The sequence below is a fragment of the Malassezia vespertilionis genome, chromosome 3 (genome assembly GCF_029542925.1).
Source record: "Malassezia vespertilionis chromosome 3, complete sequence".
NCBI classification, from domain to species: domain Eukaryota; kingdom Fungi; phylum Basidiomycota; class Malasseziomycetes; order Malasseziales; family Malasseziaceae; genus Malassezia; species Malassezia vespertilionis.
This window is the reverse complement of record NC_079249.1, coordinates 42,371-56,551: the sequence shown is the minus strand read 5'-3', so window position 1 is coordinate 56,551 and position 14,181 is coordinate 42,371. Positions and strand designations below refer to the sequence as shown.

General features: G+C 56.5%; 8 protein-coding genes across 8 annotated transcripts; 3 read left to right on the top strand and 5 right to left on the bottom strand.

Moving 5' to 3' along the window:
- Positions 1 to 63: 63 nt before the first annotated feature.
- Positions 64 to 2,733, top strand: MVES1_001507 (type II protein arginine methyltransferase; the record flags this gene model as incomplete). The annotated part of the gene is made up of 1 exon (XM_056206351.1): positions 64 to 2,733. One exon carries the CDS (start codon positions 64 to 66, stop codon positions 2,731 to 2,733), a length of 2,670 nt encoding a protein of 889 aa, XP_056062326.1.
- Positions 2,734 to 2,745: 12 nt separating this feature from the next.
- Positions 2,746 to 3,615, bottom strand: NOP15 (nucleolar protein; the record flags this gene model as incomplete). The annotated part of the gene is made up of 1 exon (XM_056206350.1): positions 2,746 to 3,615. The coding sequence occupies one exon, from the start codon at positions 3,613 to 3,615 to the stop codon at positions 2,746 to 2,748; it is 870 nt and encodes a 289-aa protein (XP_056062325.1).
- A 152-nt stretch (positions 3,616 to 3,767) lies between these two features.
- wos2 (p23 chaperone protein wos2) lies at positions 3,768 to 4,466 on the top strand (the record flags this gene model as incomplete). The annotated part of the gene is made up of 1 exon (XM_056206349.1): positions 3,768 to 4,466. One exon carries the CDS (start codon positions 3,768 to 3,770, stop codon positions 4,464 to 4,466), a length of 699 nt encoding a protein of 232 aa, XP_056062324.1.
- A 112-nt stretch (positions 4,467 to 4,578) lies between these two features.
- Positions 4,579 to 6,567, bottom strand: AVO1 (Component of a membrane-bound complex containing the Tor2p kinase; the record flags this gene model as incomplete). The annotated part of the gene is made up of 2 exons (XM_056206348.1): positions 4,579 to 6,499; positions 6,545 to 6,567. 2 exons carry the CDS (start codon positions 6,565 to 6,567, stop codon positions 4,579 to 4,581), a joined length of 1,944 nt encoding a protein of 647 aa, XP_056062323.1.
- Positions 6,568 to 6,741: 174 nt separating this feature from the next.
- Positions 6,742 to 9,126, bottom strand: ACO1 (aconitate hydratase; the record flags this gene model as incomplete). The annotated part of the gene is made up of 1 exon (XM_056206347.1): positions 6,742 to 9,126. One exon carries the CDS (start codon positions 9,124 to 9,126, stop codon positions 6,742 to 6,744), a length of 2,385 nt encoding a protein of 794 aa, XP_056062322.1.
- Positions 9,127 to 9,585: 459 nt separating this feature from the next.
- On the bottom strand, positions 9,586 to 10,578 carry MVES1_001502 (uncharacterized protein; the record flags this gene model as incomplete). Its single annotated transcript, XM_056206346.1, has 1 exon — positions 9,586 to 10,578. One exon carries the CDS (start codon positions 10,576 to 10,578, stop codon positions 9,586 to 9,588), a length of 993 nt encoding a protein of 330 aa, XP_056062321.1.
- A 344-nt stretch (positions 10,579 to 10,922) lies between these two features.
- Positions 10,923 to 11,798, bottom strand: MVES1_001501 (uncharacterized protein; the record flags this gene model as incomplete). The annotated part of the gene is made up of 1 exon (XM_056206345.1): positions 10,923 to 11,798. One exon carries the CDS (start codon positions 11,796 to 11,798, stop codon positions 10,923 to 10,925), a length of 876 nt encoding a protein of 291 aa, XP_056062320.1.
- A 377-nt stretch (positions 11,799 to 12,175) lies between these two features.
- Positions 12,176 to 14,176, top strand: MVES1_001500 (uncharacterized protein; the record flags this gene model as incomplete). Its single annotated transcript, XM_056206344.1, has 1 exon — positions 12,176 to 14,176. The coding sequence occupies one exon, from the start codon at positions 12,176 to 12,178 to the stop codon at positions 14,174 to 14,176; it is 2,001 nt and encodes a 666-aa protein (XP_056062319.1).
- Positions 14,177 to 14,181: the final 5 nt, after the last annotated feature.

The window sequence follows — 14,181 nt, the reverse complement described above, 5'->3', positions numbered from 1 at the left end:
CATGCAGAACGTGTTGTGGGCGTGGCCAGGTGCGCTGTGCACGCCTGCCTCTCATCGTGCAGCATGGCAACAACGGAGCAAAGCGCGGCGCTACCTTCCGTGCACGTCCCCGTCTCTTTATTCATTTCTGGAGATGCACTTGCACACACGTTCCAGCGCTTCCCAGGCCAGACGCACGACGCGGCGCTTGCGACCACCCAAGCCGAGATCGGCACCGATGTGCCTGTAGACGCGGCGCTGGAAGCAAAGCTGAAAAATCCAGGCGTGACGCCTGTGCAATCGTGCCAGATGCTGGCCACTGCGGGGAAGTACGATAACATCGTTCTGGAGCTGACCAATGCGCAATGGCGCGAGCGCTGGGAACGGCTGTGCCTGCTGCAGTCGCTAGAATCGGAGCCCGACCGGTCGTTTGGCGCGCCAGAGCTTCCGCGCAGCAGTTCCCGCGCAGTCCTCTTTAGCGGCCCCGCGCCCTCCGAGCTATTGCGCACCGAAGCCGAGCAATGGCGCGCCGATCCGCACTTTCAGCGCGCGGAGCTCAACGTGACGCATCTCGACGAGCCGCGCAGCGTAACTCTCATGCTTAGCCAGTGGCTTGAGCTCGACTCGCCAGATGAAGGCGTGCGCTTTGACTCGGAACTAGCGCTCCGCCAAGAGTTTCAGTACGCGGCGTACCTCGGCGTCCAGCACGTAGTTCTCCCTGCGCCGAGCAGCAGCCCCGACCGGCGTCCTTTCCTCGCGGACTATGCACGCGCCGTGCGCGACTGCCTTGCCGGCATCGCAGGTGCTGCGTCTGCCACTGGCCCGACGATGAAAGTCAGCGTGCGTATGCCCGTCAGCTCGCCGCACATCCTTGCAACGATGCTTATGCGCCAAGCGACACGCACGCCAAACGGTGCGCATGCCATGCCTGCCGCTGCCTACCTGCGCACAAACGACAACTGGGCATGGGAGACGTGGGAGGCACTGCAGAACTTCACCGGGTACAATGCACAGCTGCACGTCGCGCTGGATTTGAGCATGCCGCTTCCTCCGTCTGCGTCGATGCAGCGCTGGACAGCCGAGCCGGTCTCGATGCTCTGGCTCCCTTCGTCGTCATTCCTCGCGAACGCAAAAGGGTACCCAGTCTTGTCCAAATCGGCGCAAGGGCTCATTCGCCGCCTGCTCCGCCGCAAGCCCACCGTCGTCCTTAGCGATATAACCACGCCTCCGCCGCAACACACACGCGGCGGCCCCACTGCATACCTGCAGTACATTCGCCACCTCGAGCACACGCTCCCTGAACCTGACGCAACGGAGGCGTTTGCGCAAGGCTACGGCGACCTGCTGCAGGTGCCGCTGCAGCCCATGTCTGAAAATTTGGGCGGGAGCACATACGATGTGTTCGAGTCAGACCCAGTCAAGTACGACCTGTACGAAGAGGCCATCTATCAAGCGCTGGTCGACCGCGCGAGCCTGGGCACCACTACGCAGATTTGGGTCGTCGGCGCAGGCCATGGCATGCTTGTTGCACGCAGTCTTGCCGCTGCTGAGCGCGCTTCGCGCGCTGTGCACGTCACGGCGCTGGAAAAAAACCCCGGTGCGTGCATTGGGCTGCAAGACCGGCAACTGATCGAGTGGGGCGACCAGGTCACCGTAGTTCAGGGCGATATGCGCACGCTGCCGCCTCCGAGCGGGTCTGCGCGCGCCGATATCGTTCTGAGCGAACTGTTGGGCAGTTTGGGCGACAATGAGCTTGCCCCCGAGTGCTTGGACGGCGCGATGCGGTTCCTGAAACCAAATGGCATCTCCATTCCCAGTGCATACACTGCGCACATCGCGCCGATCACCGCGCCGAAACTGTACGCCAAGCTGCACAACGCGACGCAAGCCGCACAGCCGCACGCACAGCCTGGCGTCGGTATGGGCGAGCTGTCTGCGCGCAAGGGATTCGACACGCCCTATGTCGTCCTCTTGCAGTCCAGCAACCTTCTTTCCTCCACACAAAAAGACGCGGCGCTGCCGCGCATCCAGCCCTGCTGGCGCTTTGAGCACGGGCCGTTGGAGGACAGTGGCTTGGTATGCGCGCCAAACGGTTTACCGTGCACCGACGGGCATAATATGCGCACCTCGGTCAACACCTTTTTTGTGTCGCACGCGGGCGTGTGCCATGGTCTCGTGGGCTACTTTGAGGCGCAGCTCTACAAGGATATCACCCTGAGTACCGTGCCCGACGACGCGCGCAAAACGCCCGATATGGTGAGCTGGTTTCCCACGTTTTTCCCTTTCCGCGAGCCACTCTATGTCCCGCCGCACGCTGAGATCCAGGTGCATCTGTGGCGCTTGACCGACAAAGACAAGGTGTGGTACGAGTGGTGTGCGGAAGTGTTTCTTTTGACCACGTCGCCGGCGTTGGCCGCGCAAGTCACGGGCGCAGACAGTATCCTATTTTCCCCTGCGCCGGACCACAGCGTCTTTTCCAACGCCGCACACACCCCCATGGTGCCGGGCGCGGCCAGGTTTGGCGATGGAAATGTAGGTCTTGGCCTAGGTCTCTCGCCCAACGCCACACCGACACGCGTTCAGCACATTACCAACGTGCTGGATGCCTCGCCCAATGTCACGCTTGACTCGGTCACGTCGCCGTCCATGCCGGCGCCGCACATTGCCGCCGAGCGACTTGCGCGGATCAAGACGGGCGAGACGCCGCTGATGAATGCAGGCGCGCGGGGATCCTGGCTCACGATCGGTACATAGCTCTACAGTACATTACGTTTGGTATCCAGGGAAATCGTAGTCGATCCCCAAACGCTCGAGCTTTGCGCGCCGCCTTGTCTCGCGCTGCAAAAGCTTCTTGTTCACGCGCTCGCGCTCAGCTGCTGTGCGTGTGCGAGCGCGGCGCACGCGCTCGATGCGGTCCGTCGGCACCTTGCGGAAGGTGCGGTTCGCACCGATCCACATGTTTGGATTCACGTCACGATCGGGAATCATGGCCATTTGGACGAGGTGCCCGTCCAGCAAGTAGTTGTTCATTGTGTCCACGACAATCTCTGCAACTTCTTTTGCGTCAAACTCAATAAACGCATAGTGCTTCGAGTGGCCCGTCTTTTTGTTGCGCGAGAGACGAAGGCGGCGAATGTCGCCAAACTGCGAAAAGTAGGCCTTGAGCTGTGTCTCAAAAAACCCATGCGGAAGACGGCCAATGTACACAACACCGGTTTCGCCATCGCTGCGTTCGGCGTGCCGGCTCTTGGCCTGATCGAGGCGCTGGCGGACGACCGCGTCGTCGCGGCTGTTTGGCAGGCGCACAATCTCCCCGACGCTCGGCGCTGCGCGCGTCGCAAGCACGTCGTCTTCCGCATCTTCGGAGTCGGAATCGGGCTCATCAAACCCCTCCAATGTTGCATCATCCTCTTCCTCGGATTCAACCGTTGCTTTGCGTGCTTTTTTCGCATCGAGTATGTCCGCCGCTTCGTGGATACGCACGCGTTTCTTCGGCTTGGGCGCTAATGGCGTCACTTTCTTTACAGGTGCGGCCGCACGGCTCTTGCTTGCGGAAGAAATGGGTACCTTTCCATGGCTCGGCTTGCGTGCACCAGCACTGCGCACCGGCGCGCTCCGTTTCACCGCCGTTCGCATCGCTGGACAAGGGCGCCGCGGCGCGAAAAAAGTGGCGCGACCACGTGGGTCCACGTGGACTGCAGCCTGGTCTCGGATGTTCTACCGTCTTCGATGCTGGGCGTGCGGGGGCCTCTTCAAGCCAAAACGCGGACCGTTTCTCTCACAACGACATGTCTGCAACCAATGCTCCCGAGATCCTGTGGGCCCAGCGCAGCAGCGCCGAGGAACCTGAAAAGAATGTGGTGATGCTTACCATTAACGTTCCCAACCTGACCGAGGACAGCGTCAAGGTCGACCTGACCGCGTCGCACCTGCACTTTGAGGCGTCTGTGCCTGCGGACAGCGCCAAGGGCATCGAGGGCAAGCACTACCTTTTTGACGTTGACTTTTTCGAGGAGATCGATGTCGCGCAGTCGAAGCAGCATCTTACCCCCAAATCGCTGTACATGCTCTTGCGCAAGCAGCAGAGCAAGGACGAGTACTGGCCGCGCCTGACCAAGGAAAAGGTCCGTCTCCACAATGTCAAGACCGACTTTAGCAAGTGGGTTGATGAAGACGAGCAGGATGGCGAGCAGCCAGATGATGTGGGCGGCATGGGCGGCATGCCCGACATGGGCGGCATGGGCGGCATGGGCGGCATGCCTGGCATGGGCGGCATGGGTGGCATGCCCGGCATGGGCGGTGCTGGTGGCGCCGGCGGCATGGGCGGCCTCGATCTCCAACAACTTATGGCGAGCATGGGCGGCGGTGCTGACGGTGCCGGCATGCCGGACATGAGCGCATTTGCCGGCGATGGTGCTGACATGGATGCTGGCGAAGAGGATGGTGAGGAACCTGCCATCGAGGAGGTAGAAGAGCCGACCAAGTAGGCTATCCGCCGACTGCACTATAGATATTTCCTATACCTTGTTGCACAACACTTGCACCACCGCTACACGGCCCTGCGCAATTTGGTAATCTCTGATACGATTTCATCTCTTGTCAGTGTCGTTGGTACATACCCGCAGCATGCTTGTCGTCCGCCTCGAAATCGTATCGCTTCGTATCGCGCCGGTTGTCCCTCGCAACGACAATCTTAAATTGGTTTGGATATCGGGGGTATCGATCGCACTGCAGGACGGCAGAAATGTGGTACGATGTGGAGCGCGCGTGGAAGAAATGCTTCTCTGCGGGGCGGATAATGTGAATATACTCACCGTCGATGGTAATCACACGCTCGTGGCGCCCCACAGAGATGGGATGCCGGCGACTTACGGAATAGGCCTTGTAGTTGGAAATAAGATCCATCGCGTTCTGGTACTTGGGCTGTTGCTGCACCTCGCTATTCGCTCCAGGATTCGGTGCGGCAGGCGCTTGCGAAAGGGAGCCGCGCTCCACAAGCGCCAAGTCGGTGCGCCCAAACAAAGATGCTACGGCGCAGTCGTCGCGGATAACGTCGCCAACGTCGCGGTAAAATAGGACATGCGAGCTCGGCTCCGAGAGATGACATGCGTGGCACACGATGCGCACAACGTCGGCGGCGTGTGCATGCCGAGGAACGCGTACAATAGTTGTGCCACGCGCGGTGGGCACCACCATGATTTGCAAAAGCACCGAGTCGGGCGCGGTGCTGGAAGCGTGCGGAATTGTGCTGAGAGCGGACAAAAGACGCGAAGAGCGCTGTGGGCAAATTGCAAACGCATCCTTGCCGAACTTGCGCACCGTCAAAGAGCGGTCGATGGCAGGATAATCCTCGTCAACAACACCGCATTCTACCATGCGCAACGACCACGCCTCCGCTTTTGCCATGTCAATATGGTCTGTACCATGGCGCGGCGGCTCGCCGAACCGTTCCTCGTAGCAATATAGCCCGTAGCCAATCAGCTCATCCATGCTTGCATCCTGCTGTACGCAAACACGCACGGACGGTGTGCTACCTTGCTGGTCGGGAAAGTATAGCGTGACGTGCACGCCGTTTGCGTCGTTGTCGCTCGCGCCGATGCGCGCGTACGCAGAGAGCGAATGACTCGTTTGGGCGACGGCAACGTCATTATGCTGCAACTTCGCGCTGAGGAGCGAGCGATGCGTCCGTTGAGCAGGCTCAATCGAAGTTTTGCTAAATGCGAGCATGCCTGTAGTGCGCAATGCGCCTTGGGCTGGCTGGGCGGATGGAGACGCGTTGGGGCTCGGGGCGACAGTGTAAGAGCCAGGAATGTAAAACGACCGCCAGTCAGGTGTGCCCTTCGCCCGCGGCTCTGGTTCCAGCGGCTCGCCAGAGACGGAGCTGGAAAAGGCATCCAAGCCAGAAGCAAAGGAGCCGGCGTGTCCCATGTGCGATGCGCTTGCCGCGCTCGACATACTTGCGGCCGCCGGGGCAAAAAGCGAGCCGTACAGTGGCTCCATTGTGAGGTCTGCACCTTGCTCTCGCTTGGAAACTACTTCCATCTCGTCGACGATTCGTGGGCTAGCATGCATGTTGTGCAGCGCAGGTGTCTGAGTAGAGAATGCCACGGCGGGCACCACGCGCTCGTGCTCCAAACCATCCGCATCGCGCAGGGCAGAGCGACCGGAGGCACGCACAGCCATTGCCCCAGGGTCTGTCCGGTACGCAAGCGGAAGCTCTTCCAGCTCGGACTCGCTTGGCCGGGTGGGAGAAGAGGAAATCCTATCGTGCATTTCGTCCAGTGGCCACGGTTCTTGGGGAAAATACTGGTGGAAGATGGCACGCACGCCGTCCATGTGCAATGGCGGTAATGGAGAGCTGTTCAAACACTCTGCATCCACTTCACTCGACACGTCCGCAACGGGCAGCGACGGCTGGTTCAGCACGTCCGACGCTTGGCGGCCACTAGCTACGCAGCTTTTGGTAATGATGCGCGGAACAACTGCATCATCCTGGCTACGCAGATAGTCCAGCCGAAGACTGGTGAGTGCGCTTCTAGGTCGGTAAGATGGATGCAATACACACCGAGTATCCAGCGCAAAGGACATGCGCACGGAAAGCAAGTTGCACCGTACCTCCACATGTCCGCGCGGCGCGGCGGTTTGGATGCGAACAAACATGTATTGAAGGTCGGCAAACCTTGTGAAAGACTAGCCTACATACATAACACGACAAAACGTGGAAAGGATGCTAGGGGAAACCCTGGGAATATCTACCCTCTCTTACGCCTTCGCCTCAGCAGCACGCTTCTCAGCGGCTCGGGAGGCCATCAGGTTGAGCGCACTGCCGGCCTTGAACCATTCGATCTGGTTCTCGTTAAAGGAGTGCGCCAGGGGAATCTTGTCGACCTTACCGTCCCTGTGGTGGCAGACGAGGGTAACGGTGCTACCTGGAGAAATGGTGGTGACGCCCTCGAGGCCAACAAAGTCGTCGGGGCGAACAAGATCATAGTCCTTCGGGTCCTTAAAGGTCAAGGGGAGCAGACCCTGCTTCTTGCAGTTCGTTTCGTGAATACGGGCAAAGGAACGCGTGATGATGGCAAGACCACCAAGGTAGCGCGGCTCAAGCGCAGCGTGTTCACGGGAAGAACCCTCTCCATAGTTGTCGTCACCAATCACGACCCAGGGGTGGCCATTGTCGCGGTAGTAGGCACCCGTCGCGGGAACGGCACCCCACTCGCCAGTGTATTGGTTCTGCACATTGTTGGTCTCGTCATTGGCAACATTGGTGGCACCGATCAAGCAGTTGTTGGAGATGTTCTGTAGGTGACCACGGTATTTGAGCCAAGGACCACCGGCGGAAATGTGGTCGGTGGTGCACTTGCCTTTAACCTTGATCAGAATGGGCAAGTTGTCCGGGTCCTCATCGGGCCACTTCTTGAACGGAGCAAGAGCCTGAAGACGGTCCGAATCGGGCTTAATAATCACCTCGACACCAGAGCCATCTGCCGGAGGGGCCTGGAAGGTGTCCTCACCAGGGTCGTAGCCACGCACGGGAAGCTCATGGCCGCTTGGGTCAGAAAATTTGAATTCCTTGCCGTCGGCACCCTTAAGCGTGTCGGTAACGGGGTTAAAGGTAAGATCGCCGGCAAACGCCATTGCAGTCACAAGATCAGGGGAAGCGACAAAGGCGTGCGTCGAGAAGTTGGCGTCGTTACGGCCGCTAAAGTTGCGGTTGTACGAAGTAACAATCGAGTTCCTTTCGCCCTTCTTCACGTCAGTACGGTTCCACTGGCCAATGCAGGGGCCGCAAGCGTTGGCGAGCACAAGGCCACCAACAGACTCGAGCGTCTCCATCTGACCATCGCGCTCAATGGTAGCGCGAATCTGCTCGGAACCGGGAGTAACAGTGTAGCCAGACTTGCACTTGAGACCGTGGTCAAGAGCCTCTTGAGCGATGGAGGCAGAGCGAGACATGTCCTCGTAGGAAGAGTTGGTGCAAGAGCCAATCAGAGCGACACGCAGCTCCTGAGGCCAGCCGTTCTCAATAACCGCATCCTTGAACTTGGACAGAGGGGTGGCAAGATCAGGCGTGAAGGGACCGTTGATATAAGGCTCAAGCTCGTCCAGGTTCACAACCAAGTGCCTGTCGTACTCTGCACCAGTGTCGGGCAAAAGATTCCGGTGGAAGTTTTCGGCAGCACGCGCAATCGGAGCGCGGTTCGTGGCCTCAAGGTACTTGGATTGACGGTCGTTGAAGGGGAAGACCGACGTGGTGGCACCAATCTCAGCACCCATGTTGCAAATAGTACCCATACCAGTAGCAGAAAGCGAAGAAACACCGGGACCCTTGTATTCAACAATCGCGCCAGTACCACCTTTGACGGTAAGCTCACCGGCGACTTTCAAAATCACATCCTTGGGCGTAGTCCAGCCAGAGAGACGGCCCTCAAGCTGCACACCAATCACCTTGGGGCACTTGAGCTCCCAGGGGATATCGGCCATAACATCGACGGCATCAGCACCACCAACGCCACACGCAATCATACCAAGACCACCGGCATTGGGCGTGTGCGAATCGGTACCAATCATAAGACCACCGGGGAACGCATAGTTTTCAAAGATAATCTGGTGAATAATACCAGAGCCGGGCTTCCAGAAACCAAGACCGTACTTGGCAGTGCAAGTGGCAAGGAAGTCGTACACTTCCTTGTTCACGTCTATGGCACGCTGCAAGTCGCCGGGGCCACCAGTGCTAGCAGCGATAAGATGGTCGCAATGGACAGTGGAAGGCACCGCGACCTGCGGCAGACCAGCAGACATAAACTGCAGCAAAGCCATCTGTGCAGTGGCATCTTGGCATGCGACACGGTCAGGACGGAGACGCAGGTAAGAAACGCCACGCTCGATATCTTGACCGTGGGGGTCATCCAAATGTGCGTAGACGACCTTCTCACTCATTGTAAGAGGGCGCTTAAGACGGTCCTTGACAATCTGCAAATTCTCCGCCATTTTCGCGTAAGGAAGGTAGTATCCCTTACCAGACTCGATAACGCTGAGCTCGACTTTTTTCTTCAGTTCTTCGACGTTGATGGAGACGGCGTCCTCCGAGACTGTTGCAACCCCACGAGTGGAAGCCGCCGCACGGCTAGCCCGTTGAGCAGCCATGCGAAGAGCAGGCGAACGCATAGCGCGAATCGACAGCATGTTGATCAGAAGAAAATTGCTGAGTACCAACAAAGCAGTTTATAAGGAGAACGAGAGGCTCTGTGCCGGTAAAAGGGCAAGCAGTTCAGTGCCAGTTACTTTCGCCAGCACTAATCAGAAGCCACCATTTGCACTATGACCAGCCAATTGAAATCATTACTTCACGTCATCACCCGTACATGCACGGTATTTGTCAATAGTAGGTCTCTGATTGGTGAAATGCACGGGTTAGGTCGGTTCTACCACGCGGTAAAAAGTTGTTGACACGTGACACGTCCGGAAGCGTGGCCACTTGCAGCGGTACAATGCCCTGCAACGACCCTGTGGTGTGACGCAGAAAATTACGCGCGCAGTGAGCGCGATGCGGAAATTCGTCTCAACAAACTCAGAGGCGGATCTACAGAGAGAGATTCTATATAATCAAAGGACTTCCTCTGCAGCAAGTAGCCTTTCTGCTTCCAGACCAGCCGCACAGCCAGTGCCAGCGGATGTAATAGCCTGTCTGTAGACCTTGTCCTGCACATCACCAGCAGCAAATACGCCCTTCACAGACGTCAGCGACGTGCCTGGGTTAGTCTTTACATAGCCTTCTTCGTCCATATCCAACTGGCCCTTGACAATCGACGTTGCGGGAACGTGGCCAATTGCATAGAACAGGCCATTTACTTCGAGATCCTTGGTTTCGCCCGTCTGGGTGTCCTTGGTGACAACAGTCGTCAGGAGCTCGCCATCCCCTTTGGCCTCGATAGGAATAGTGTTGAAAAGCACAGTCACCTTAGGATGGTTGAGCAAGCGATTGCTCATAATCTGGCTAGCACGCAGCTGATCACGGCGGACAAGGACGTATACGTGGGAAGCGTATTTGGTCAGGTACGTTGCCTCTTCTGAAGCAGAGTCGCCACCGCCCACAACCGCAAGCGGTTTGTTGCGGAAAATGGGCACTGCGCCGTCGCACACGGCGCATGCACTAATACCATTCTGCCAGTACTTGTCCTCGCCGGGGAGTTCCATGCGGCGCGCAGAGGCACCCGTCGCAAGGACAATCGTTTTAGCCAGAATGGGCTCTCCATTTTCATTACCCTCGTTCCAGAGCTTGAACGGACGGTTGGAGAGGTCGAGCTTGGAGATAGTCTCAGTGATGATCTTGGTACCGAAACGCTCAGATTGAGCGCGCATCTGCTCCATCAACTTGGTGCCACCGATACCGTCGGGAAATCCGGGATAGTTCTCGACATCGGTAGTAGTAGTCAATTGGCCCCCGGCGGCAGTGCCATTTGCAAGGAAACCCTCGTACAAAACGGGCTTGAGCTCGGCACGGCCGAGGTAGATTGCGGCGGTGTGTGCTGCGGGTCCGGAGCCAATGATGACGACGTCAATAGGCTTGGAGGCTTCATTGTTGTTGATAGGTGCCATGGTACTGTAATGTAAAAACGCTGTTTGTAAAACAAAAAGTGGAGTAAAGGAAACAGCGCGAGGACGAGAAGATTGTTTAGAAGAGTGAAACAATCTAGTTGGATGATGGTATCGCTGGCCAAAAAAATTCTCGTTGCAAACAGGTCTTCCGCACAAGTGCAATGTACTTCCAATTCGTCTTGTGTGGCGAAATGGGGCTAAATGCATGCACTACTTTTCCAGCACTAAAAGACCGAAGCGCGTCGCAACAAGTATCGCTATCAGATTCCTGCTTGGCCAGTCTTCTACTGTTTAGTCACCCTCACGGAGTAATTGGTTCTGCATACAGTGGAGGCTTACAAGCTCTACTGTATATCAAGTTTCTTTAATGCAGCGGCTAGGCGCTCGGGCTCATCTTGCACAAGTTCCACCTTTAATTTCGACACTTCGGCAACGGCCTCTTCAGCAGAGATCTTGACGTGCTTGGTCGGTTGACCAGTGCGACGAATCGTGCGTGAGTTGGCAGTGACAGTGACATAGGTATCTTCGTCGATGTAGGTACCCAACATCAAGTTATCGAGAAACGGCCTTATTATCCTGGAGGTCACAACGTCTCCTAGCTGCACATCTTGCGGTTCGATAGGCAGCAAGTCCGTAACATGCTGCAGCTTGCCACCGCGACGAAGCTCCCAGTACACATGGTTTTTGTGGATCACCTTTCTGATCTCAAACGTCCTTCCGGCAGCGGTGTACGTAGCGCCATCGACCAGCTTCATCGCACATGGCGGCGAGAAAATGAATCCAGGATCGCACATGTACTCTCCATCGTCCATGGACACAAACACTGTCATGTGCGTGCGACAATCGTGCCAGGAATAAACACGACCCAAATGGCGCTCGATGCAGAAACCCATGCTTTCCAATGCCGCGGCAAAAATTTGCAAGTGTTGGAAACAATACCCTCCACGGCTTCGCGCCACCAGTCGTTCCTGAACAGTGCGTGGGGCAACATCTTTGTGCTGGCCAAGCAAAATGTCAACATTCGCAAAGGCGTAGGTATGCAAGTGCGCATGCATAAGCATATTCAGTGTTTCAATCGTCGGAGGCCCACGCTTGACTCCCATGCGGGCAAGGTATGCATCGATGTCAAATTCATCTGTTTCCCATGAAGAACCGGTCAGTGGTACTCCTTTTTGGCTCATAATTGAATCAGTAGTCGCTTCTGCGTCGGCGATGCGCATGAAAGCCACGCGCTTGTAGGCGCGCGAATCGTTTGCAAGCCACAAATTGGGTAATTGTGTGCCACGTTGGTACCGCGCGTCGCGTCGCGTTCATGCAAACTTATGCAAAATAAAAGACGCGTCGACCAATGAGATTTTGATATGATAGCATCCTTTGTACATATGTTTGATCACGCAGCTGTCAATATAACATGCGGAGCGGCATTCTGCGTACGCGCTCTTCCGTCGCGGATCTCTGTAACAACAATTGATCGTGGTCGCGAGTCTCTGTAATTGCACTAGTTTGTTGCGCAGATTTATAACTGCATCCTCTCGTACAGGGGGACATTTCAACCGTTCTTTTTGTAACGCCCGTTTAAACGTTCTCTTTCGCCGCAATGCTCGTCATGAGCCTTATGAACGCGAAGATGGCGTTCGCACTTGCCGTGCTGTTGGGATTATGTGTGATTGCAGAGTTTGCAATGGCGCAAAGCCAATACGCAAACCCTATGAACCATGCCATGATCCGCCGCGCCTCTCTACGCAAGAACCACAATAGTCATTCGAGCCATCTTCACAGCGCACAAACGCACAGCAGCCACAGCAAGTCTACGCACAGCAGCGCCAGCAGCGCCAGCAAGAGTGCTCGCAGTAAGGCTTCTCACAGTGCCAGTAACAGCAAGTCCAAACACAGTGTGAGCCACAGCAAGAGCAAGGCCGCTAGCGCATCCTCTGATGCCTCTGCTGCCCATTCGCGCTCTGGCGAAGGCGACTACTTACTCATTAAGACAAACGAAGGCCTTCTCCGCGGCTTCTTTAACCAAACGACGCAAGTGTACTCCTGGCATGGAGTGCCTTATGCCGACGATACGAGTGGCGAGAATCGATTCCTCTCCCCGAAACCTGCTAAGAGCTGGCGCGGTGAGAAAGATGCATCCAAGCGTGGGCCCCGCTGCCCGCAACACGGCAGTTTTGGATCTCTTTCCGCTATCAGTCTTTTCGGTCTGAGCTCTGAGATTTTCGATGACAGCACCCAAAGCGAAGACTGTCTTAACGTGGACGTGTGGATTGGAAAGAACCACTGGGAAAAATATAAAAACTCGAACGGCACTTCTGAAAAAGCACCCATTTGGCTCAATATATACGGCGGCTCGTACGAATGGGGCGCAAGCAGCATTGAGCTTTATTATGGAGATGCAATCGTCAGCCAAGACGATGTTGTTGTCGTAAACATTAACCAGCGCAACTGGATTTTTGGTTACCCAATGGCACCTCAACTGCACCCGTGGCGAAATAGCGGCGATGATTACGACGGCGCGAACCCAGGCCACAAAGATGCTGACTTGGCGATCGAATGGGTGTACAAGAATGCCGAAAAATTTGGTGGCGACCCATCGCGCATTACCATTGGAGGTACGAGTACCGGCGCATGCACAGTCGACAATTGGGCGTACGCTCACCACAACAAGCCGTCGGCCAAGTACGTCAATGGCATGATCCTTCAGTCTGGCTCGATGACCTCGCTTGGCCGCTACTTTTTGGCGGAGGTCTCAGACGATTTCACGGAGCCTAGTAGCCCTTGGAACAAGGTGGCGAAGCACGTCGGCTGCGGCACGGAAACCAACAAGGAACAGTTTAAATGCATGCAGCAGAAGAGATGGCAGGACGTCATGCAAGCGACGTCCGAAACCGACTCCAAGTTCTTGGTCACGGTCGACAACAAGACCGCGTTTAACGACTATTACGACCGTCTCGAAGCCGGTAGCTACGTCAAGGCACCGATGCTTATTGGGAACAACAAGGACGAGGGGAACGCATTTCTCGTCAAAGCAGCCGATTTATCACTTGTGGCTGGTCCTCTTATCACGAGCGAAGTCTGGGTCTGCCCCGCAAGTGTTCAGGCCAAGGAACGTATTGGGAAAGCGCCTACTTGGCGGTACCGTTTCAGCGCGGACATTTACCTTCCCGACACACCGAAACAGTATCAACAGCTCCTAGCTTTCCATGGCAGCGACACGGCTTATGCGTGGGGTACTTGGCCGCCGCTCCGCTTTATTGCATCGGACAAAACGACAAATGACACCTTGCCTCTTGTTGACTACCCCCCCACTACAGATAATAATAAGGTCCGTGCAAGGATCAGCGATCTGTACCGCGAGGCCAACGTTGCGTTTGTCAAGGACCCACATAACGGCCTTACCAACTTCCATGGGGGATGGTCCCAATACCAACCAACCACAGCAAGCGTCGGGGATATTGGCCTCCGCAACAGCGGTCAGCTCCACATGGCAACCAGCGCGGATCTTGATTCGCTCTGCCCACTGACGAACAAAGAGGTGGATCAAAACAACATCAAGTACAAGCCCAAATTCAGCAACATCCGTGGCTATATTGTGTAGTGCTG